This window comes from Sarcophilus harrisii, chromosome 1 (genome assembly GCF_902635505.1).
Source record: "Sarcophilus harrisii chromosome 1, mSarHar1.11, whole genome shotgun sequence".
Taxonomy (NCBI): Eukaryota; Metazoa; Chordata; class Mammalia; order Dasyuromorphia; family Dasyuridae; genus Sarcophilus; species Sarcophilus harrisii.
In genome coordinates, this window is record NC_045426.1 from 174,698,277 (window position 1) to 174,723,961 (window position 25,685).

The 25,685-nt window shown below is 33.6% G+C and overlaps 1 protein-coding gene across 4 annotated transcripts in view; it reads left to right on the plus strand.

Moving 5' to 3' along the window:
• The window catches only part of VCAN (versican), a 134,515-nt gene that overhangs the window by 93,805 nt on the left and 15,025 nt on the right, over positions 1-25,685 (plus strand). For all 4 annotated transcript variants that reach the window (XM_031967202.1, XM_031967215.1, XM_023496088.2 and 1 more), the window contains 2 exons: positions 8,537-8,695; positions 10,218-10,300. In XM_031967202.1, the coding sequence (XP_031823062.1) occupies positions 8,537-8,695; positions 10,218-10,300 (242 nt within the window). The remainder of the gene's footprint in view (positions 1-8,536; positions 8,696-10,217; positions 10,301-25,685) is intronic.

Here is a 25,685-nt window from a genome sequence, read left to right on the forward strand (position 1 = left end):
AAAATCCCAACATTCACTAGAAGTCTTATCTAATCTTTCTTAACTCTATTTCCTTCACTCTGTTCATTATTTTCCCTTTCATCCTTGCTTTGTATATATTTGTTTGCACAAATTAGATTGAAGGTTTCTTGAAGGTAGGGACAATCTTTTGCCTCTTTTTATCCCCAGTGCTTAGCACAGTGTCTGATACATAGTAGGCACTTAACAAATGCTTACTTGATTCCTTAGTTCCCTGGTCCTTTCTATTGTCATCCAGTCTACCCTTCTCTGGGTTGAATGTTTCTTTTCCTTGCTGGAAAAATAGTGCCAAATAGTTTATTTAATTTTTTGTCTTGGTGGATTTACTTTGACAGGGCTGTTATGTGTTTAGCTTTTCTAGCCATGTCTTCCTTAACCCTTACTCTGGATGTGAAAGCCAATTGTCTCTATGATGGGTGCTTCCTTTTCTCTCCTTGTTTACAGTGATGTCCTCCATCTCCAACTCTCTGGCCAAGAACATTCAGAAGTTCTGTTGTTATTTTTTTATGCAGCTTCTGTTGTTTTTAGCTAGATGAGAAAGACTTTTGTTTAATTCTTTTCTCATGATTTTTCCACTTGAGCTTGTTAGCCAGCCCTTAGCCTTGTAGTGTACTCTCCTGTTGATCTTGACTCTGGCCCTGGAAATTGTTTCTCTAATGAGATCTGTCTATCCTTCTTCCCTCCTTCACTACCCCTCCTCTTTTTTTCTCTCTGTCATCTGAAGCAAATCTAGATGATAATGTTTGTCCTTTGCTTTGTAGCTAAATTGTCTTCCTAATATGGGACCTACTTGTCTCCGGAAGCATGTACTTTGGGGACATGGTAGGCCTCCTCATTTCCTTATCCTGTTTAATCTCTTTTTATGAACCTGATTTCCCCATGTTCTTCCTAGGCTGAATTTTCTTTCTTCTTTCACTGAGATCTTATGTGGATCTCTCTTTGCTTTGATCTAGCTGATAGAAATTAAATGACAAACATTCCCTTTGGGGCTCATAAACTGTGGACACCTGTTCTTAGCCCAGCTGTTAGCTCCAACTATTTTCCTTCTCAAACACTGCTAAGTTATAGATCATCTTCAGATTCCCAGAATAATGAGTTGTTAGAATTTAGGCTTACTACTGAAAACAAAACAAAACAAAGCAAAACAAACCCTTAAATATATTAATTTTCAGTCATATCTGACCCTTCATGAATTCATTTTGGATTTCTTGTTAAAGATACTGGAATGGTTTCCTTCTCCATCTCTTATATATGAGGAAACTAAGGCAAATAGGGTTAAGTGACTAGTCCAGGGTCCCACAGCTAGTAAATATCTGAGACTGGATGTGAACTATTCCAAATTCCAAGCCCAGTGTTCTACACACTGCATTAATGAAATTAAATATATACTATTCCATTTGATACAATAACCCCATGAATTGCTAGTGTTATCTCTTTTTTAACAAATGAAGAAATTGAGGATGAAAAATGCTAAGTAACTTGTATAATCATATAGCTAATAAATGTTTGGTTCAGAATTTGAACTCAGTTTTTCTTGACTTAAGATCTAGCAACCCAGTGTGCACCTTGCTCCCCAATAGTAGCTTACAAAACAGCAATTCCCCCTCCTTTGCATTACAAATCTGAACACAACACTTGGAAATGAAACAACTAATGTGCTGAGGAGGTAAAGTGATTCATTTTTAGAACCTCATGAATACATTTACTCTGTTTATCACTCCTTAGCTGATAGATGGGAACTGAGACGCCTACACCGAAAGGCAACCAGCTCATAAGGTAGTATTATAGCTATGGGTTATATTATTTTATATAAAAGCTATCTTAATAATCAGAGTATAGTTTAGACAATTGAGAGAACTGGGCATATGGTTATATTTTTGTTTTATTTTCATAAGGGAGGAAGGCTAAAATGGATTGTTTTTTAGTTAAAATTTCTGAAGAATAACCTGTCATAATATCACAATTTATTATTTCATTATTGTGGCCTTGGGGTGAAGTATAAAAGACACCCAGAATGCCATCACAATTCTATTTTACATACAGAACCAGCATCTATGTTTCCTTTCAGAAAATTCTGTGTTCAGAATGGCTGCAACTCCTGATGCACTATTATTTGCATTTTATAGCCAACCTGAGAGTGTATGTTAGGTAGTTAATGGTAACATGTCTTCATTCATCAATCAGAAACAGATTGCATTTGCTGAATACTCAACTTTGGAATTAAATTTCCTCCATGTAAAGTCAGAGTGTGCTTTGGGACCCAAGAAAAGTATGGCCTGCCAAATTTCCATTCCAGACAAAATGAAAATGTATTAGAGATTCAGACAAAACTATCTGGCAAGATTCTTTCTTTCCCAGCATTATCCCTGACTTCAGCACAGTTAAGGGGCAGTCCAACAGCAGAGTATGTACTTCTGGGATGAGTCTGTGATTTGTTTTATTTCATTGCATGGCACGTACTATTCATTTTAGAAAAATAAACCATAAATATAATCATGGCTGATATAGCAACTTCCTCTTGGGAGAAAGAATTGGGGAAAGATGCTATTAGCTGAAGATTACCAAGGGGTGAGGCATTTAGATTGTATTACCCTCAGGATTCTATTTATTTATACCAAGTGATGATAGTGATTCAGCACATCTTATTTTACTCAGTTCCACAGCAGATTTAAAGTGTCAGCTGTGAAGGGAGCACTAGACTCAGGTATTGTATGAAATGCCCAAAGTATGTGAGAGATTGTTACTTGTCCTCATTGAACTTTCTAAGAAGGGGAGATAGTATACCCAAATAAGGCTTAGTAGAAAAGTTCTCAGAAGCTTTCAAAGGCACTAGGAAATTACATGACTTGCTCAAGTTTGTATAGTTTGGAAGCATAAGAGGCAGAAATTGAACTCAGGTCATCCTGATTCCATTTCCCACTCTAGTCAATGCATGAGAAGGGCATCTAAATATTGCAGTGTATAGAGCATGTGTGATCCTGGGCAAGTCGCTTAGTCCTGTTTGCCTTGGTTTCCTCGCATGTAAAATGAGTTGGAAAAGCAAATGGCAAATTATTCCAGTATCTTTGTCAAGAAAAACCTAAATGAGTTCATGAAGCATCAAATATGACTGAAAATTATACTGAAAAACAAATAATGTGCACAAGAAATGTGTTAGCAGAGCAAGCAAAATATTTTAAAAGGACAAAAAGGTGAAAAATCACTATTTAGTGGGGAGAGAATCAACAAAGAATTTTCAATGGTGATAACTTTGGAGTAAGGCTTTCAGCGATCCTTAGTATTCAACAGGTGTGAAAAGAAGGAAAGAACACTCATTTCTGGTCAAAAGGACCATTATGTGTGATATTGGAAAGTAAAAGGCATGCAATAAAGAGAAGATCAAGTAGTCTATTTGGGGGGACTGTAGAAGATAAGAGGAATTTATGTATGTGGTTTACATGTTTCAAAGAGTGTGAAATATAAGGAATAGGAAATGAAAGGAGCACATGAAACTTTTATTTATATAATGCACACAAAACTTTAGGTCATATAAATTCTCTCTCTCTCTCTTTTTTCTTTCTCTCTCTCTCTCTTTCTTTCTCTCTCTCTTTCTCTCTTTTTTCTCTCTTTCTCTCTCTTTCTTTTCTCTTTCTCTCTTTCTCTCTTTCTTTTTTTCTCTCTCTTTCTTTCCTTCTCTCTCTTTCTCTCTCTTTTTCTCTCTCTCTTCCTTTCTCCTCTCTGTCTCTGACTCCATCTCTCTCCATCTTCTCCCAATTATTTCTTCTCTCTTTATCTTCTTTATTCTTATCTCCCTGCCCTCTTTTTCTCTCCTTTCTTCTTCCCTCTCCTGTCCATCCTGTCCTGTCTTGTCCTATCCTCTCTTGTTCTCTACTTTCCTCTTTTTTCCTCTCTTTGCCAGAAAGTTTTGTTTCTCAGACATACTGGCTGTATGACTCAAAGCAAATTACCTAATTTCTCAGTATTTCATCAGTTTCCTAAAATATGAATATATTGCTGATCTTTACTGGTAAAGAGAGTTTCCTTGTTGGGAGTTCCCTATAATAACAGAATCATAGATCAGTTCCTCCCCCCATGCCAAATTCCAAAAATAAGTTAATTTATGATATAGTCAAAGTGACTTGCTTGCCCCTCCACTACAGTCTTCTCTCAATGCTTTCTCATGGTATGGAGGTGACCCTGTGTCTGGTTGTTCCAGTGGAATTTAAATTCTGGTAAGATCTACATAGCAAGAAATATTTTGAGTATGGACCTGGTGATGTATCAACACACTCATTCTTCCTTTTAGACACAGTTAAGTGAGATGCTGCATGGTTAAGATTTATGAAGTGGTAGTAATTTATTTTTATCCTCCTGAAACTTCCTGAATTCCAGGTATCTGGTTTGTCTTGTCTTGGAGCTAAGTTAGGTCTTCATCCAAATGAGTTTTTGAAGAAGAGGACCCAGACTGTTTATCAAATTCAACTATGCCCTCTTGGATTATTGCCAGCACACTGGGGTTAAAATACTGCTTTATTCAGGTTTCTTTAAGTAAAAATGTTTTCTTCATTAACAGCAAAAGTTTTAAAAACAAAGCTCATTACCAGAACTCTTAGGTCAAATATCTTTGTTCCCTTATTTTTGTTTGAAAATAGTCTGAGTCACTAGGACAGCTTGTTTGTAATTTGGTAAGTTGACTTGTTCATCTATTCACTTAAAGTCTTTCCCCCCAAATCCAGAGGTCAGTTTGTCCTTTCCCCTCTTTTTACAGCTGAGAAAACTGTCCTTCAAGTTAAGTGACTTGCTTAAGACCACCCACATAACAAATATCCAAGCTGGGATAAATATGGTGTGGAAATCACTCTGTGTTCTGGAAAGCTGTACCACTGGAACTCAGACTGACTAAGCCTTACAAACTGAAAAAGCTTTGAGTATTGACCTGGTGATATATCATATGTCTCCATGTTTATAGCTAAGTTTAGAGAAACTGTATATTGGAAATGATTATCTATTTCTTTGGCTGATGGATTATTGGCATCAATATCTATTCAACTCTAGGAAACACAGGAATGTAAGTGCACATGAGTGAAGTAATGACAGCAATTTAGGGAGAACCTCATAGGCTTGAATACTTAAAGAAGAAAAAGTTCACATTTAAATGTATTAGCTTGGACTTTTGAAATAATGTATTATCTGAAGCCAAAATGCAAGATACATTTGAGCACTGAGTAGTGTTTCCTTTACACTCTAAATACAAAGCAATTTTCTCCTTTCTTTAATTCTGCTCCTCATAGACTGTAATGGAAAACAAAGTATGCATTATGTAAATATACCAACTGAAGAAGCTAAGTCTACCATTCTCCTGTATCTAGGGAAAATTTTTTTTAGAGAGTTGTATTTATGGCTCTTGTCATGAGTAACTGCTAATTATATTAAATTTATCTATCTATCTATTTATCTATCTATCTAAATATGAGGCCTAGTATAGTGATAAATCAATAAACTTTTTAAAACCTCATAGATGGGCTTATAAAATAGAAAACTTTTCCATATTTCTGACAAGCTATGACAAATTCACCACCAGAGGAGCTGCTTTTCAGTCAAATGATACAGAGTTCAAATCTCCCCAGATTAGCAAAAAGAATGAATGTTATTTTTTGTAACTCATGTCAAATTGGCACTTTTGAGTTTAGATTGAAGGTTGTAGAATCAGTACTAATTATTCAAAATGATTTCTGGCATTGTAAACATTCAAGTTTCACTGGGCAATTAGGTTAAATCACCAAAATTCAGACAAATGTTAGCAATTAGATAGTGTGCCAAAGAAAAACTGAATATTACATCTTGTTTTCATATTATATATATATATATATATATATATATATATATATACACACACACACGTTTCCCAGTTACATTTAAAGCAAATTTACATTTGTTTTTAAAACCTTAAGTTCTAGATTCTCTCCTTATCGCCACTTCTAACTCCCATTAAGAAAACACATGTGAAATTATGTAAAACATTTCTATAAAAATCATGTTGTGAAAGAAAACATAGATCTGCCTTACCAAAAAAACAAAAACAAAAACCCTTCAAGGAAAATGAAAGAGAGAGAGAGAGAGAGAGAGAATGAGAATCAGTTCTCTCTCTGAGAATAGTCATCGATAATTGTCTTGCTGTGACTAGCAAAGTCATTCATAGATGATTGTACCAGAAAACTGCTATTACTTTGTATATAGTACATTTCACTTTGCTTGAGTTCCTGAAGGACTTTCCAGGTTACCTCTTGTTTTAGTAGAAGCTTCTTTCTTCTTATAAAACTATTTTAGCTGGATTTAGTGTTATAATTGCCATTAACATTATTTAGAACCAGTCAAAGATTATGGTGGGTCAAAGAGGTGTTGTTAATTGAATCCTGCAAGACAAAGGTGTCAAATATTCCTATAATACTTTGGAAATAGATTAAAATATAACTGAGAAATATTTAAGAAAATAAATAAAAGTACAATAGAATATAGTTAATGTTAATATGTGCTTTCTAAGTTAATATGTAGCTATTAAGAGAAGCTTAGGTATAGCTTAGTGATCTTCCATTTGAGTTTAATTTAATAACTGCTATAAAACATTAAATTTAAATTTGTCTTTTTTTGTGAAAAAAATCATCTAGTTATGTAAAGTAACATGATTATAGTCAAAAGAAAATAGAAAAATAGAAGCTAGGTTATACAATATATAGAGTGCTGGATGTGGAGTCAGAAAACCTGAGTTCAAATATGGCCTCAGACACTTATAGCTGTGTGACCCTGGACAAGTCATTCACCCCTGTTTGCCTTAGTTTCTTTACTACAAAATAAACTGAAGAAGGAGATGGCAACTCACTCCAGTGTCTTTGCCAAGAAAACCCCAAATAAACTCATAAAGAGTCTGGAACAACTGAACAAAAGACAAAAGAAATAAAAATTTTTTGTGGGGAATCATTTTGGACTATTTGTGCAGCAAAGAAGTAGGATGGGTGATGATGAGTACTGATATGTTTAAAAAAAATGAGTCCCTATTTTCTACAAAATTAATCCTAGTTCTAAGGTTAAAATAGAATATTAATTTATATGCTACTGGCTTGACCCAGTGCTTGATTGCATCCAAATTTCTAAAACTTGTTCTCCTCCCACATGACATACCCCCCACATACATGAGCCTTTTTTATTCTTCTAAGAACTTCCACATATAGTTCCCCAGTGGGTAGTTAAAGGATTAGAGGCACCAAATTCCTGCTGCATTCTTACACACTGCCTATTGTTTCCATCCTAAATCTGCTTGTCATTTTTTTTGTCTCCATTTCTGTGAGATTTGGTGGTTTCCAAGCAAGAGTTATAATAAAAGCCAAAAATGTCTACCACACAGTCCTTGGAACAGCTAGTCCCTGGTAACCAAACAATACCATGATAGACTAAATTGAAAAAAATCACCCTATAAAAGATAAGTTACATCTGTTCCATGATTAAGAGTATGAATCACTAAAATGAGTAAAAAGTGAAATCCCTCAGAATGCATGTTTTCACACAGTCATGGAAAGAGCACTGGAATGGGAACCTAGTCTCTAAGATCACACCCATTTTTGCCACTAAAAAGTTGAGATGTTTGGCATACATAACCTTTATAGGCTTTGATTCTCTCATCTATATAGCAAAAGGATTAGAAAATATAATACCTAAGGTTTCTTTTAATTCTATGATTATCCTATTTGATTACTTTTGAAATTTAGTTAATTGTTGCTGTTGTTCAGCCTCCATTTTTGTGGAGGATCAATGGCATAATGGGGTGATATCTTGATTCACATGTGAATTGGATATTTTACTCAAGAGAGTAGTAAAACTCCATTATAATGAAATTTATTTCTATTTTTTATTATGTATTAAAGATTAACATCCATTTATGTCTTCTCATCCTAACAAGAAGTCAGATTTTCATAGCAGTCATCTAATCATTTTCTTAGTGCTTGTTTTTTAATAGTTAAAATCAACCATAAAAATCTACTTTCAGAGTTCCCTTTATTAACTTTCAAACTGAGAGATTAAGGGATTTGCTCAGAGTTAGTGTGTCTCAGAGTTGGGACTCAAATACTGTTGCTTCTCATGACAAAGCTTTTCTATCCACTACAAACACTGCCTATTGTTCTCTCATTATAGAACTCATAATTCATTTTGGGGAAAGTAGCCCCAACTTGACACTTCCCCAATTTTGAGAAATGCCCTACTTATCCCCATATATATTTTTGGGGATATGCATGAAGACATTGAATGCCTTGATCAATCAGCAGTACTCTCAATTCAGTATCAACTTTGCCCCAGATCACCTGGATATTTACCAATGTACATGAGTATGTGACTAAACCCTTCCAATCTCTTTGATTCAGTAATACTTTGTAGACACAATTTGAATCTTCAAGAGACAGCATCCCTGTGAGAGTTGCTACATGAGAATATAGTTTGACAATGTCTGAGATGAGATTTATAAACCCTGGTTTTATTTTGTTTTTCCCAGACACAGAGACATGTGATTATGGCTGGCATAAATTCCAAGGTCAGTGCTACAAATATTTTGCCCACCGTCGAACATGGGATGCTGCTGAAAGAGAGTGTCGGCTGCAAGGTGCCCATTTGACCAGTATTCTGTCCCACGAAGAACAACTATTTGTGAACCGTATGTACCAGCTAGATCTTTGGAGGGAACACCTTAATTCAAAATAGACTAAAATTTGGTGCTACATGTTCCTTGATGATATTCCTTTTAAATGTCTTTAATTTTACTATTTAGTATGTATTTATTACTTCATTTATTCCATTGATAAAGAACCATCTGAAAAGAGAAAAAAAAAAAACCAAACGTCTTGGTTTTATTCTTTATTCCAGGTATTCTTATTTTTTAAATTAACATTTTAAACTTTTAAAAAATTTAGATAACAATATTTTTACATCACTGTTTTTTTTTGATATGTATTTATGTTATTTATTAAGACCAAAAATAGGATAAGAGGTCCTGGATTTTCTTTTCTTTTTCTCTAGGAGGACTATGGGCTATGAAAGGAGGTTAAAAATATCTAGTCTATATCATCCTGAATTAATTATTAACACTTTTAAACCAGGGGGAGCACTCTCTGAATAAATCAAACAAATTACTGGAACATGAAAGGCATGAAATTATGTTCTCAACATGTTTCATGTACCTCAAATTTAAAGTCATGAAACTGATATGAACATCAGGTCAATTCATTAAAAGTCAGAGAAAAAATAATTTTAGGTGGATTGTAGGTGAAATTTTTGGTTGCAACATGATTCCACATTCTCATTAACAACTTCCCAGAACCTGACATCACTTTGAAACTTTGTGGCATGATGTAATGAATCTTAGATTTAGAGTCATAGAACCTGGATTTGAAACCAGGCTCTCCTATTTTTGATCTGTATGACTTTGGATAAATTAATTGGTCTTTCTAGTCCTTAGTGTACTTTGTGTATAAAATGAACAAATTGGACTAGATGTCCTATAAGGCTCCTTCCAGGTCTTAGCCTGAGGTCTGCTAATTATATTTTACAAGCTGTATAGAGTTGACACAAAATCCATCTTATTTTTCCAGATGACCAGTCCTTTGTTAAAAGTTTGATAGTTACATTTTTTAATGGGCAGAAAAATGTTTCTTCTAGGTGTGTGTTTTCTAATTTGAAGTGAGAACAAATGTATCAATTCCTCAGACAAAGTTGACATGGAATCTGAAATACAGTTTTGGGTCCCTGTAACTTTTGCTATTTTGTTTGGCCTATTTTGTTAACTAAAAATATCATTGGAAAATTTCTATTGTTACTGAGAGAAAATATTTATTTAATTTCAGTCAACTACTGAAACAGTTTCTTTCAATTGTCACTGTCTGACATTTTAGAGTTCTACAATGAATCTGTAAACTAGCCTACCAGTCTAAAGCACAAGGGGCTGAGGAAAAAAGATAACCAGGATTATTTCTGAGGGAAAAAAATGATAATCAGGATTATTGGATGGTAGCCTATGGGTTCTTTTTATGAGCCCCTAAAATGGTTCCAGTCAGAGAAGAGGAAATATGATTTGTTCCAAAAATAATTTTCCTTTTGATGAATTTTCTTCCATATATAGGAAAGTCAGTTAAAAAAAACTATATATAATATAAATATATGTGGTGTTTTCTGTCCATCAGGTGTGGGCCATGATTATCAATGGATAGGCCTCAATGATAAGATGTTTGAGCATGACTTCCGTTGGACCGATGGCAGCACACTGGTAAGACAATAATAAAAAGGCTAATATAATTAATTTCAATTAAATAATCATCTATTAAGCAACTACTAAGGACCAGGTGCTGTACCAATCTCTGGGAGGCATACAAAAACAAAAACTAGAAACTCCCTGACCTCAAGAAGCTTACATTCTACTGGATAACTCATCAAGTTCCAGAGCTGTGAAATTGGTACTGAAAGTGTTTCTCCTATTACATTTGAAGAAACCAAACTGGAGAGAAATCAGAATACTTGAGAAGGATTACATGGGCTTGTCCAAGATATTATAGAACATTAAGAATGAATCCCTAGAATTGGCTCCCTACAACCTACACACACACATACACAATAGCAGCAGTATCACTATCACTGCTATTATCATTCTGGTTTTCTAATCATTAACACACTCTGTTCTGTTTAAGAACAGAATGCATCAAATCAGATTTCCAGTAAAATGGAAAACAAGCCCCAAACTCAGAAAAAGTATAGGAGTTAATTGTATATTTTCACAAATACTTACATGACTTGCATGGTTTGACTTTGATGACTCAACTTTTTTTTTCTCTGAAGCATCATAAAAGTGTATAAGAGGAATGTTTTCTCCATTACTTTTGAAACATTATAAACAGACACCAACTTTCAGATATGGTTCAGTTTTGTCTCCCTTTTTTTTTAAAAGGGCAATTTATGATTATATGAATATCCATCAATCAAGATAAATTGGCTGGGTAATACTACTTTTAAATTTATTTTTCTTGTTTACCATCTAAGCTATGTTTCTTAAAAAAAAGAATAACTTTCTCTTAGCATGCCCTGGCCACAAATATAAGCTATATCATCTTCTAACTAAATTAAGTTTCTTTAAATAAATCAGGGGCAAACTTAATGATGATTTAATGCTTTTAGAACTTTATGATTTGATAAGATAGTACGAATGATGCAAAGAAAATTTGTGTTTTAGATAAAAGAAATAAAGACTAAATATCAATTTGATTTTAAGATCATTCTTAATTACTTGGATTATTTAAATTTTCTATTCCAAGACTCCTGTCTTTAAATTATTGATCTAATAATAATTTTTCTACCCATATCAATTCTCTCAGTTTGGGAAAATGTGGCCATTTTCAAATTTTAAAGTACTGTCCATCTATCAAAGGTATTTTAACCTGTATGCTTAGAAAATCAACATGGTTTACAAATCACTTTTAATTCTTAAAATCCTGAAAAATAGATAATATAAATTTATAAAATGAAAGGTTTGAGTTAAATCATAGGTTCCAATTGATTTCAAATTAGAAGGGACATTAGAGAAAATCAGCATATTTTACTGATCCTCAGAGACTTTAAAGGACTTACCTAAATTTTTCTGACTCCAAGACTATTATTCTTATCACTGAATGATACTTGACTTCAGCAATTCCATTGGACGATATATACACATATATCGTCCTCTCTGGTCAGGCATATGTATAGTTAATTTGTATGCTTTGTTAATTATAATCAATATATTTTTATATTTATTCTGGTTAAATGTGGAGACTATACTTTTTATTTCTTCACAGAAAATAGAGTCTTGTTACACAGTATGTATTAGGTTAATCATATTGATGGTAGACATTTTTCAAATGTTGAATAATAATTTATTGAATTGCTCATTTTGGGATAGAGATAATGTTTGCTTGCAGAGGGGAATGCATCTAAGAATCTGAACTTTAGGCATTCTGACGAATAGGATGAAGGAAGAGAGAAAAAAGCATTTAAAATGCTTACCACTCTTTGCATCTGGTATTGTGCTAAATGTTTTTAAAATATTAATTCATTTGATCTTTATAATAACCTGGGAGACAGGGACTTTTGTTATCCTCATTTTATAATTGAGGAAATTGAGGTAAACACAGGTTCATATAGCTATTTAGGCTGGATTTGAACCTTCCTGACTTTAGGTCAAATATTTTATCCACTTGTACCATCTTGCTGCCTCATTTGTAAATAGCAATGATTACAGCTGGTAGCCTATGACTGTGTTGGAAGGAGAATTGGACTTGGTCTAAGTAAAGAAGAGGTAATTTTTCTAGATTTGTTGTTATGGTTGATGAGGAAGAGAATTGTAGATATAAAGAAAATCACTGTCTAGCAATCCTTATAGCAGCCTTATAATTCTATGACAGTCCCCAGTCATTCTATGCATACTCATCCTTTGCTTAAGTTAATAAGCCAAAGTAATATTTCCACTCGCCTAAATTTTCTTAAGTTTGGTTCTGTAGGAGCTGAGATGGAAATCAGAGAGGGTAAAACAATAGAAATATATTTTGACAAAAGGATGGGTGAACAAAAATTTTTGCTGTCAGGTAGGGGGGTTATTGAGATTCATGAGAAATAGATGAATGGGAGGGGAAAAGCTATATGTTAAGTAATTGTGTACTTTCCAATGTATATTTTGGATAGTTTTATGCAGGCAGGATTTCTATTTCATGAACTTATAATCTCAAGAACATGTTTATAGTGGTATAGATCACTTCGCAGTCCTGGCCTCTCATTTTGGTCAACTCATTTTTTTTCAATAATAATAATATGCATTTAAATGCTGCTTTAAGGTTTACAAATGCCTTACAAATATTTATCACATTTGATACAACTGAGAAGTGTTGTTATTATTATAATCATTCCCATTTTTATGGGATGAGGAAACTGAGGCAGACAGAGATTAACTGACTTGCCCAAGGTCAAGAGGCAGGATTTGAATTTAAGTCTTCTTCATTCTAAGTGTACAGTTCTATCCACTCTGCCACACATAACTTATCTTAAATAAAAAATCTACCTAGTGCAAGGAAGATTTTCCTCTAGTTCTCTTAATCATATCATAGTTTATTGTCCCACCTCATTTTCCAGTTATACATGTACTTTATATCATCCTTGTTCTTTCTCATAGGCAAGTGATTATTTATTACAGCTTGCTTTCTCTCATCATATATCTTCCCATAACTTACTGTCACTTTTACCTGTAATTTTTCTAAGAAAGCTGTGAACCATGATCTTTTTCTAAAATAAACACACACACATACACAGATATACCCATGCATATCACATATGGATACATGGATGTGTTTGCATGTATATATATATATATATATATGTTTGTATATATAATTCACACATACCCATACATATATTTATATACTCATAAATTATATTAAATATAAAATCTAGAAATTATCCATCCAACTGCATTTTATAATCTGGAAATAGATATTCTTCATCTACTTGTTTTTTCTGTGGGTGTAATTAGGTTTAACTCTGTGGAGTCTTTATACATCTTATTTAGGAAGCTTTGAAATGTTCCAGGGCTTTAATCAGTTCAGTGTGATTTGCAAGTAGGGCATCAGAAGTACTTCATTATTATGAGGAATAGAAAAGTAATTTCTTTCTCTACTTACATTTATGAATATATACACCTGTATACATTCACACATGCACTCATTTATATTCAGCAATATGTTCACATGCATGTACACATATATAACAAATAGCGTATATATATGTATATATATACTGCCACTTTTATATATATATACATACATATATACATATATATATATATATATATATATATATATACATACATATGCACTTTCTACTCAAGATGACTGGCTCAAAGCACAATTTGCAATTTCATGGATAGTTGGGAATTCTCTTCATGTTAAATTAAAAATATGTTCACTTGAATACATACAGAAAGAGTTCATTTGAAAAGAGTTCACAGAAAAGAGTTCACTTGAATACATACAGAAACAAAGTTCCTCAAATAAACTCTACAATTTTATTCAGAAAACTTAAAATGGACAGACACTTACTTTCCTCTTAATTCTTCATTTGTGAAAAATAAAATTGTATTAAGAAGTGTCCCTTAACTTTAAACATTTTAGAGCTAGGAAAATTCATATGCTTAACAGACTCCCCCCCCAAAAAAAACAACAACAACAACAACAACAACAACAACAACAACAAACTTTTTTTTTGCCTGATCTCAGTCCTACTTTCCTGTTTTTTAAATCACTATCATCCTCTCTCCCCCATGTCCTTCCTTTAAAGACAGTCTAGGTGTCTCTTGAACTCATTTGTAGCTGTTTCTACAGCTACTTATTCCTTGTAACTTATTCCATATGTGTGTCTGTTTTTGCATTTCTTTTTTCTTTTTTCTTTATTCCTTCCTTTTCCTTCCTTCCTTTCTTTTTTTCCTTCCTCTTTTATTATAGCTTTTTATTTACAAGATATATGCATGGGTAATTTTGCAGCATTGACCCTTGCAAAAACTTCTGTTCCAACTTTCCCTCTCTTTCCCCCCACCCCCTCCCTAGATGGCAGGTAGAGCAATACATGTTAAATATATTAAAGTATATATTAAATACAATATATGTATACATATCCATACAGTTATTTTGCTGCACAAGAAAAATCCTTCCAAAAATCCTTCCTTCCTTTCTTCTTTCCTCCCTCCTTCTCTTTTTCTTTCCTTCTCTCTTTCTTTCTTTATCTTTCTCTCTTTCTTTTTTTGTCTTTTTCTTTCTTCTCCTCTTTTTCTTCCTCCTCCTTCTGTTCCTTCTCCTTTTTTTCTTCCTCCTCCTCCTCCTTCTTCCCTCTGTCTCTCTTTTTTAGGATTGAATAGTATTTTTACTAGGTAGTTGGTCTTTTACTGGGAAAAGTAGTATATGCTTTCTACTAGAATGAGTTAACTTCACTGTATTCTTTGCAGCAATACCCAGTATGTTTTGGATTCTCCTCTCCCATTTATTAATGTAGTAGAATTACTCTGATATCCTCTTTGAGAGGTAAAGTAGCTCTGTTTTTCTGAGGCAAGTATAATGAATTTCTTTTCTATTAACTATGACATATTTCCTCTTGCTGTAACTTTGTTTATCTCTATGAGCAGCTATGCTATGGATCCATAATTTCAGTAAATTCTTCGAAAGAAATCTTCAAATTACATTTCTGATATGACTGCATAATTATATCTTTTTTGCTATAAATAACTGTGCTTCATTTCCATATTAATTAAATTATATTTGTATGTATTAAAGTATCTGCTAGCAGCTGGCCAAGTTATCTAAACAGTTCATAGTCTTCTCTTTTTGACTGACTCCTTATTTTTGGTCCTCTAGTTAAATTATCACTGACAAATTCTAAAGTCTAATCATTGACAATCTTATTTAAATTACTTAGAGATTATACACCTTTTATTATTATACTTTTAAGGAATTTTCCATTCATTTTCTTTGAAAGGATGGGGATCACATCAGGCATTTCTCAAAAGGGCACTCAAGAATAAAATTAGTTCCAGGTTTCTCTTTGTAATTAATATTAAAATGAGAAAATTCAACCTTGGATTATTCTTTCTTAAAGAATTTTCATTTCTGTCACTTTTTCTTTTAACCTGTTATTCTTTAACTTGGCTATTAATCTCCAACAGGGCAACTAATGCTTTATGGTAAATGCGAACAAATAACTTCTACAATGTTTACAATGAATTGCTTTAACTTGTTATCTCAGTAATAATGTCTCCAAAGAATTCCACCAAGCTGAATTAGGCAAGTTAAATATGAATTCTTATTGACTAACTTGACCACACTTGACTTATCTAGCTTTTGTTGTATCAGGTGGTTTTTACTCTCTCTTCTCTCTCTCTAACTATTGCTTCTTGTTTCATTTTGTAGTTAAAATTCTTCCCTTTGAACTCTTTTGTGATCCTTATCTACAGAAGAAATTGGTTCTTCTAAAGTCACTGAATTCTTAAAATGTCAATCATTTATTTTGTAACAGACATAATGAAAGTCCTATTTAATGAGATAACATTTGTAAAAAGAGCTTAACTTAATATAGTGCCTGGCACATAGTAGGCATTATTTACTGCCCCCCCCAACAAAATATACATTGGCATAATTGATTAAAGACATTATTTTGTTATAACTAAGATTTATACAGCATGTTAAGATATGAAAAGTGCTTAATAAGCATGATCTCATTTTTATCTTACTAACTAACATGGACACTAAGTACTATTAATGGGATATTTGAGGCAGATAGAGCTTAAGTAAATTGGTAAGATCATACAGCTAGGAAGTCTGAGGACATATCTGAACTTAGTTTTCTCAACTCCAGGATAACGTTGTAGCTTCTATACCATTTAGCTGGTATTTCCAACCAAAATGTTACATTTAAAATACATCATTATTTAAAATACAAAGCCTAAGTAGATTAAAGAATTTGAGAAATAAGAGATAAGGATTTATAAAATCCTAGATCTAGTTATTTCCTAGCACTTTACATCCTCCTAAGGAGGACAACTAAAATGATCCTAAAAAGTTAGTTACTATCTCTTTCTTTAAAATTGCTTAAAAACAAGGTCTCACCTATTTGATATGATGATACAATATTTTATGACTTTTTAAAAATAAGAACTGTTTCCTAATAATACTAAGATTAAGGAATGGGAGGGATTGCCTAATGGGAACTCCATCTTTTGAGCATGCCCAACATTTTGCCTGATGTAATCTCATATGTGGAAGCTGAATAAATCTAATTTTGAAGTAACTAACTCTGTGCTCTGCCCACCTAGATGCAAAGTAGATAGAGCATTGTATTTGAAATTAGGAAGTCTCATCTTCATGAATTCAAATCTGACATCTGACACTTACTAACTGTGGGACTTTGGGCAAGTCAGTGAATACTATATATCTCAATTCCTCATTTGTAAAATTAGCAGGAGAAGGAAATAGCAAACCAGTATCCTAGCCAAGAAGAGTTGAATGTGACATACAACTGAACAACAACAGCTCTCTAGAATATGCCAGCCTTATCTAGCTTATCACAAATGTAGTATCACTGCTCCCATGTTGCTTCCTGTTTTGGATATGGATCTCATAACAGCTCAAAGAATTTTCACTTATTTCATTTCTTTTATTCTTACAATATTATTTTTAGGTGGGTAGAAGCTAATTATTATTTTTTTTACTAGAGAAATGCAAACTTTTCATTTTTTCCCTTTCAACACAATACACTGTTCCAGAGCAGATTTGAAATATACAGTATTATACCAGCAAAAACACAAGCTAGAAACTGTACATAAGAATGAACTACACCTGTTCTGAAAGGACAGCATGGAGGAGGAGAGAGAAGAGAGTAGAAAAGCAGGGAAATAGAATGGTTAACTAAACCAATATCAGCTAAGGGCCTGAATGTAACTTCTATAGAGCAGAAATGCACCTGTGAGAAACAGGACATATTTCTCCTACACCACTGTGGGTGTGGCATTCTGTAAGGACTGGGGAAGAGAAAGGGGTCATATAGGGCAAAATATTGAAGCCATGAGAATCCTGGAAAAAGGGGAAAATTTTGGTGAGCCATAGGTAGCTGTGATGGAGAGGTCCATCACTTGGCTTGGTTGGCATTCTCAAGAATTGGAGCAATATTTATTGATATCAATCCCATCTCCTTATGCTGCTGGAATGAAGGGGTAGATGGTTAATAACTCCCTGACACTGGCTGGGATGAAGGACAACTGAGGGAGCTCTAGAAGGAATACTAGGATTTCTATGTTAAATGGTTGACCTAGAGAGGAGAACCTAGGTGATCTCTTAGAGAGATCATTTTCTACTGGGGAGGCCAATTATTATTATCCCTACTTTAAAGAATCTGAAATACAGCGAGTTTAGGGGACATTTTCAATGTCAGAGGATGAACTAAATGTTGAACCTTGTCTCTGTGTTTAGTGCTTAATGCAATTAAAAAAAATCTACTTCTCTATCTTGACATAAGCAGAAATGGAAATATTTTCCATCATCACCATACTATTTTATTTGATAAACATGAAGGCAATTTTGGCAGTGTTCACTATATATATGATTATTTTAACCATTATGCTAGTAAACTCAAATAACAAAACAACTCAGTCAACTATTGAATCTTTTTCAACCTTACCTTTCAAACTTTCCTTCTAATCCTTATATTCTTCTTGCCTTGCTTATCTGTAAAACATTAGTATCACTCAGATTAAAACAATAGCATAAAAGAGATACAAAAGCTTTGCAATAAAAAAATAGTAGATTCTTAGTATCTTATATTAATCTTCTTTTATTTCACCCATATATTCTGTTGTAATGTTTAGTAGCATAGAACTAAGTACTTTTTGTAGATGTGTTACCTATGTGATGGTGAGTTGAGACAAGGATATCTTGTATCATTCTCGTTTGATACTTATGCAAAGTTAACATAAATCCTAGTACTTTTAAGAACACATGTATATTTTGCATTGACTTTTACCACTGGCATTCTAAGAAAGAAGAATTTTTCTGGGAGTTTGGAATGTTTATAGAATATCTTTGATATCTAAATGTATTTTTGGTTATTCAAATTTCATAGAATTATGTAGCTCACTGATATTTTTTCCAATTACAAAAGCCAATATTCTTCCGGACATCTTTTGTTCCTCACAATAAGACTTTTTTGTTATGTTTTTTTTTATTATAGAGAAAATATTAAGATTTCAAATGTTCTAAAGGTATATACAAATCAGCCTTAAATGTAAAAAAAAGGTTTATTTTCAAAGTTATTGGAAATAATGAAAATATACTCAGCATAAATATTTACCTCTGAAGCTTTTAACACTCTCACTCCTCCACCAGAAAAAACATAGTCATCACAGAAATGATGTCATAGTTTTATCAATAGCTGTCCCCAGGGGCACGACTGTTAGAAACCATGTGGACCACATTATCATGAGTCTATCCTCAATTGTACTTTTATTTCCAATAGGAAAAAATAGAAAATAGAAAATGTTAAACCTTAGTTGTCTCTGTTTGGGTTACTTGGTTGCAATTTTTTCCAGGGATTGTAGCAAACATTAAACTTACCTACTCAGTTATGCTGAAGAAAGACTTCCTCTTTTCTCCCTCCTCCTCCTGGCCCCCCCCCCACTTTATCAACTTTATTAAGAACAGGCACATATTCTGTACACAATCAGACTTTTTTTTCCATTTGTATCCCAGGATGAAATAGGGAAAATACTCATTTCTAAATATTTCCAGTCCTTTTTTTTTTTTTTCAAGATTGTTCAACAATAGATAGTTTTCTTTTTGAACACTAGTTAAGATAGAGCTGTGGGCTGCTGTCTACTTGACACTCTCAAAGTATCATGCATTTGTTCCCATGGTTCTTCCAATGTCAGAGTTAACAAGGCAGGAAAGGTATCAACAGGGTCATTTCAAAGCCATTGTGGGTGAGTTTGATGGCAGAATCATGCTAACAATTTAAATCAAATGGATTCTCAAACTGTTTGCTGGTTTTCCTTAATTAGTTTTCTTTGTTATAAGGAAAGTCTATTCTATATAATATCATGATAAACATAGACCTTCAAGGACCAGGGGACCTTGTCATGTTCTATAAGTCAGTCCTCCAAAATCTCAGTCACAATCCACTATAACTTTAGTGGTTATTAAGAAACTTGATAATAGATAAATAAGACTATACTTTTTTCTGGTGGAGCATGTGATACTCCTATTTTTTATAATCATAAAACCAAAGAAACAAATAAAAATCTCATCTTTTAGAAATATGTCAAATTATGAAGTCAGTACTAGAAAGGCAATGCCAGCATTGGTATTGACTAGTTATGTGACTATGACAATATAAATCTTTACTTCTCTAAACTACATTATTCTCATTAGTAAAAACACAAACATTGTCATTTGTATTATTAGCCGCTCAAATTTTTTCTTAGTAAAAAACTTGTCAGAACTTAAAGCTTTGTATAAAAATGTGTTATTACTCCTCCTCTACTACTACTCTATTATCCTTCCACTATTACTACTCTACTACTACATTTTTTATTCTTGCTGTTAGAAGTAAACTCAGTGCTAGAAATCAGCATCAATGAACATCTTCCTTTGTAGTGTTAGTGGAATTCTGTTTTTGTTACTTCATAGCAATCATATAGATAAGGAATGACTAAGTAATACAGCCCTATACTTAAAGTAACATTCTTAAAAGATGACAGGAGTTTTCTTCTTCAGTAAAAATTATTCAGCATTGACAAGTTTGCGCAAATCAAAGTTGGAGAAAAGCTTTCTTTGCTCAAGGTTTGGTAGGCACATGGGGAAATGGGATAGCTAGACTATCTGTTGTCACCCAGAGACTCCCTTTACTGTTCCTGAGATAAACTGATTTGTTTGCCAAAAGAAGTTTAGTGAGAAAAACAGCCTTATTAGAGGCAGTGAAAAAATAATCTATTACAGGATGAAGATAGTAGAAAGAGAGATAATGAAACACCCTGACTCTAAGCCTTTATTCATCATTTAAGAATGTATAATCGTTCCCTTTCTATAAATACAAAGGTTCTCATTTCACCTTCCAGGTCTCACCCCTTCCCTCCACAATCTCTTGTTTTTAAAAAATCACTTTAAAATATTCTAATAAGACCAATGGAAACAGTATTCATTTCAGTTTTTGATATTAGGTTGTGTAATATTTTAAACTTGATTCAAGTTCCTGGATTTATAGTTCTTTTTAGGTAGACTACTATTGTTGTTATTATTATTATTTCTAACAGACTCAATCTCACCTATGATAACAGTGCAGGATTGAGATATATGGCCTTTCCTAGTCTAGAAGCTCTGATCTATTCTATTTTCCATCTGGATCAGATTAATCCACCTTAAGAGACCTGATGATCTCTTACTCTGGAAGGCTTATCATATTAGTGTTAAAATGAGTGTGAACACTCAGTTTAACCAACAATTCCTTTTTTTTTTTTACATGACCAAAACGTTATTTTGCTGTACAAAAAGAATCAGACTCTGAAATATTGTACAATTAGCTTGTGAAGGAAATCAAAAATGCAGGTGTGCATAAATATAGGGATTGGGAATTCAATGTAATGGTTTTTAGTCATCTCCCAGAGTTCTTTTTCTGGGCATAGCTGGTTCAGTTCATTACTGCTCCATTGGAAATGATTTGGTTGATCTCGTTGCTGAGGATGGCCTGGTCCATCAGAACTGGTCATCATATAGTATTGTTGTTGAAGTATATAATGATCTCCTGGTCCTGCTCATTTCACTCAGCATCAGTTCATGTAAGTCTCTCCAGGCCTTTCTGAAATCATCCTGTTGGTCATTTCTTACAGAACAGTAATATTCCATAATATTCATATACCACAATTTATTCAGCCATTCCAACTGATGGACATCCATTCAGTTTCCAGTTTTTAGCCACTACAAAAAGGGCTGCCACAAACATTCGTGCACATACAGGTCCCTTTCCCTTCCTTATAATCTCTTTGGGATATAATCCCAGTAGTAACACTGCTGGATCAAAGGGTATGCACAGTTTGATAACTTTTTGAGCATAGTTCCAAACTACTCTCCAAAATTTAACCAACAATTCCATAAAACTCTAGAAATGAGCTAGCCTTGGTCTTCTCAGTAGCACGTATTATAGGCTTAGTCACTACACCCATCAGCTTCTGTTGTTTTGAAAGAATGATGTAATTTCATATTATCTGGCCAAAAAAAAATTGATCATGTTCAGTTTGGCACTTGCCCTACTACACTTTATCTAGAAATTCCCAAATATCTTCAGTATATTAACAGTCAGATGGGGCAAACTCTGTTATATGCTGTACCATGTGGTTACAATCCACAAGTTCTGTCCTAGTGTCTGTAAATTGATTTTACTGCAAATATTCAGTCATAAGACAGTATGAGCTAATAGTAATACTAAGGGAGAATAGGCATTGAACAAGAATTTGATAATAAAATTCTTGTTAATTCTTTTTCAGTCAAGTCCCATGAAATGAAAAGTATCCTTTAGTTGTAGGAGATTGTATATGTAACCTAGTCTGATTCCCAAGGAAATTGAAGCTCAGAAAGGTACCCTAGTCTAATGTCATCAGAAGCACCAGAGTCAGACATTGATGTCAGCCATATTGTCTGAGGTGTGAAGGATGAGTGCATGCATAGATACCAACCTATATACATACATGCAAACATGCCTATATGTGTATATACCTACATGCATACAAACATGCTTATATAGGTATTACAGAAGTTATCTAAATCTCTCATATGTATAGATCGAGCATGTATATATGTCCCTTTTTTCTTTCCCTCCTTTTCTCCCTGTTTTTCTTTCTCTTGCTCCTCCTCTTCCTTCTTCTTTTCTCCTTCCATCCCCTCTCTCTCTTTTCTTCCCTCTCTTTCTTTTTAACTCTTTTTCCTTCCCTTTCTTTCTATCCCTCCCCTTCCTTCCTCCCCATAGATTAAAAATTTTGCAGGGTTATCTAAAAAAATTGCAAAAAAGAAAAGAAAAGAAAGAACGAAAGAAAAAAGAAAGGAAGAAAGGAAGGAAGAAAAAGGGGGAAAAAGACAAGATAAATGATCTTATATCCCAAAATGTTTTAAGTACAACTTCATAATGGCATTTATCTGAAAGAACCTTTTATTATAGGTTGGCCCGTGGTAAGTAGGGCAGCTAGTAAGAACCAATCTACGGGGCATTTTCTAATTAAGACACTCTTCAAAAATCATCTTAAATCAGCTATGGGTACCACAGTGACTTTCTGAAACTGATCTATGGACTTTAAATTGTCATAGGATTGAAATACTGCAATTAGTTTGGTGTAAAACATAACCATGGGAAAGGCCAGAAAATGTGGTGTTGCTTTTGGCAGGTTTTCATTGTATTTGGCTCTCTAGCATTTCACCATTCTGACTTGTGCAAACAAGCACAGCAGTAAAGGGGTCTGCTGGAACCCTTCATGTATAGATTAAGTGCATAGAGCTACTTTGGGCTGTGCCTGAGGCCTTCATCTCATTGTGGGAGTTATTCATATCCTTTGGAAAATGCTGCTGATAATTAGTGCTTTGTATGGCAGTGAGCTCAGTCTATTACACAAGATTAGTGTTGTACTAAAGAGCTGGCTGGTGTCTGTGGCCAGATTGTCTGTCCTGCACAGGGGGCTGCCAGCTAGGAAAATAATGGCAAATTGCCATTTTAACAACCGTCAGGAGACCCCAAGATAGTTTTTCTTCCTTTCAGCTTGGAGCTGTTATGCTTCATGTTTGTAATACTGGACTTTGGTTGTTAGTGTTAGGTGGTGACCTCCAAACAAAAGTTTCTTTCTCCTTTCAAATAAAGTGCTCTCTTTCTCTTTGGTTGTTAGTGAATCAGTGTTCAACTAAAAGATGACAGAAAAAACTATAACAAAACTATAACCTTCCTTAAAGGAAAAAAAAAAAAACAATCTTTTTCAATGAATACATGGATCAGAAGAGACTACAGCTGCCTCATGGGAAGGCCAGTTGTCTACGCAAGTTAAATAAAACAAATGGAAAAAGTGCCATAGGCAGACTGCAAACAACATGCTTATTGTGCAATGGTTATGGCCCTCTTGGGAGAAAGGGATTTCAAACTCACTAAATATTTTTATTTCAGCAATAAGTAGTCATTATAACCCCCTTGAAGATAACCATTTGACTTGCAGTACATTCAAGCATGCTGTAGGTAGTCCAGAGTGATAATTCAAACTACCTTATTTAATGGTAGAAGTACAATGTTATCATAGGATGTTTCAAGCTAGAAAGTGTTCTTAGAAAAAAGAAAAAAAAATCTACTTACTTTACTTTTCCATTGTAGAGGCTATCTTATTACTTTCAGGTTCTTTGTGTTTGGATTTAGACTCAAGCACCTATTATATAAAATGGCCAAATTAGTAGTAAATGATAGCACTCAAAGTCGTGATTTTGAAATTGAAGATTTCTATTTTTTACTTATATATCATTTTTTATTATAACTTTTTATTTACAAGATAGATGCATGGGTAATTTTTCAGCATTGACCCTTGCAAAACCTTCTGTCCCAACTTTTCCCCTCCTTCCCCCCATCCCCTCCCCCAGATGGCAGGTAGACCAATACATGTTAAATATTTTGAAGACATATATCATTTTGAATAATTTCTTGGCTAAACTAATTGAGATTTATATAAAATAAACTAGCCTCATGTTAGACTTAAGAATATAGTTTTACGTTCAAGGCTATTTTAATTGAAAAGAAAAAAATGTTTGATTTTTTTTAACAGGACAGAAAATAAGAAAGTAAGTTGTTGAGAAAATCCACTAACATTTTTAATCAGAAATAGAGAAGAATTACACCATGATTGCATGGACTAAATGTCATGTGATCAAAAATTCTACTAAATTATTTTGTACATCTGTCAAGCTTGGAGGGTTTAAATAGTAAAACTAGAAATTCACTCCCAATTTTTCCTCACACTCTACCAATTTTTGGTTACGTGCTTTAGGTAATGTAAAAATCTTTTGTTCATCTTTAGCCATAGGCACTGATCCATGTCTTTTCATTCTCTGTTTGTCCTAAGTTCTTTATGACTAACAAAGTGATCAAGAGACTGGGTGGCAGCTTAATTTTAATGATGGATAGACATCACCACCTAGTGGCTATCATGCAGTTTACCTTGCCTGCAAATTTTAACTGCTTGATATAGCATCTTTTTGCTGCCTGATTCTGTCTGTTTCATATTGTCCTGGAGACAGTTCTCATGAGTTAAGCTGCTTTTGATTCAGGTTATGAAATCTCAGTGTGAATTCTCTACATCATTATAAGCATAACCATTCAGTATAAAGCTAAAAGATTTATCAAGTATGTGTTGAAACCAATGAGTCTTGTCAATTGTTTGACAAAACCACAGCAACTGAGGAAAATTTAAGAAATAACTTTCTTATCCCTTGAACTCAGACACTGTAATAGGATACAGAGAAAAGTTTTCCTTGGCCAGATTCCTTAAAAGTCTCTAAACTAGATGAGCTGGAGGGGTTGGTGTGAATGTGAAGATTGTTCAATGTTTTATAAATTAGCAGAGCTGTGGTATGATAGGAGAAGCAGGGAAAGCATCAATAACTGAGCCATTCTATTCAAAAGAAAAACAATAAGTAGAATTTAATCAATGACTCAAAACTGCAGCTAACTAAAATAATGACTAAGATTGCTAGGAGCTTTGCACATTTCATCTTTTAATAATCTGAGGCAGATGCTTGTATAACCTTATTTTCTTAGAGAAGTGAAAACTGATCTAACTTAGGAGAGGTTAAGTGACTTAGGGTCACACAGATTTTTAGTGTCTGGACTTCCTGACCACAAGCTCTACATGCTCCTACCACTTACCTGACTATGTAAATGTTATTAATAATATAACCAGCATATTATTAATAATACATTTAATATTTCATTAGATACATATACTGTCTACCTATATATAATATCAGGGAAGCCACAAGAAGACCTCAGTTTTCTCATCTGTAAAATTAGCATCTTGTTCTAGATTGCTTTTG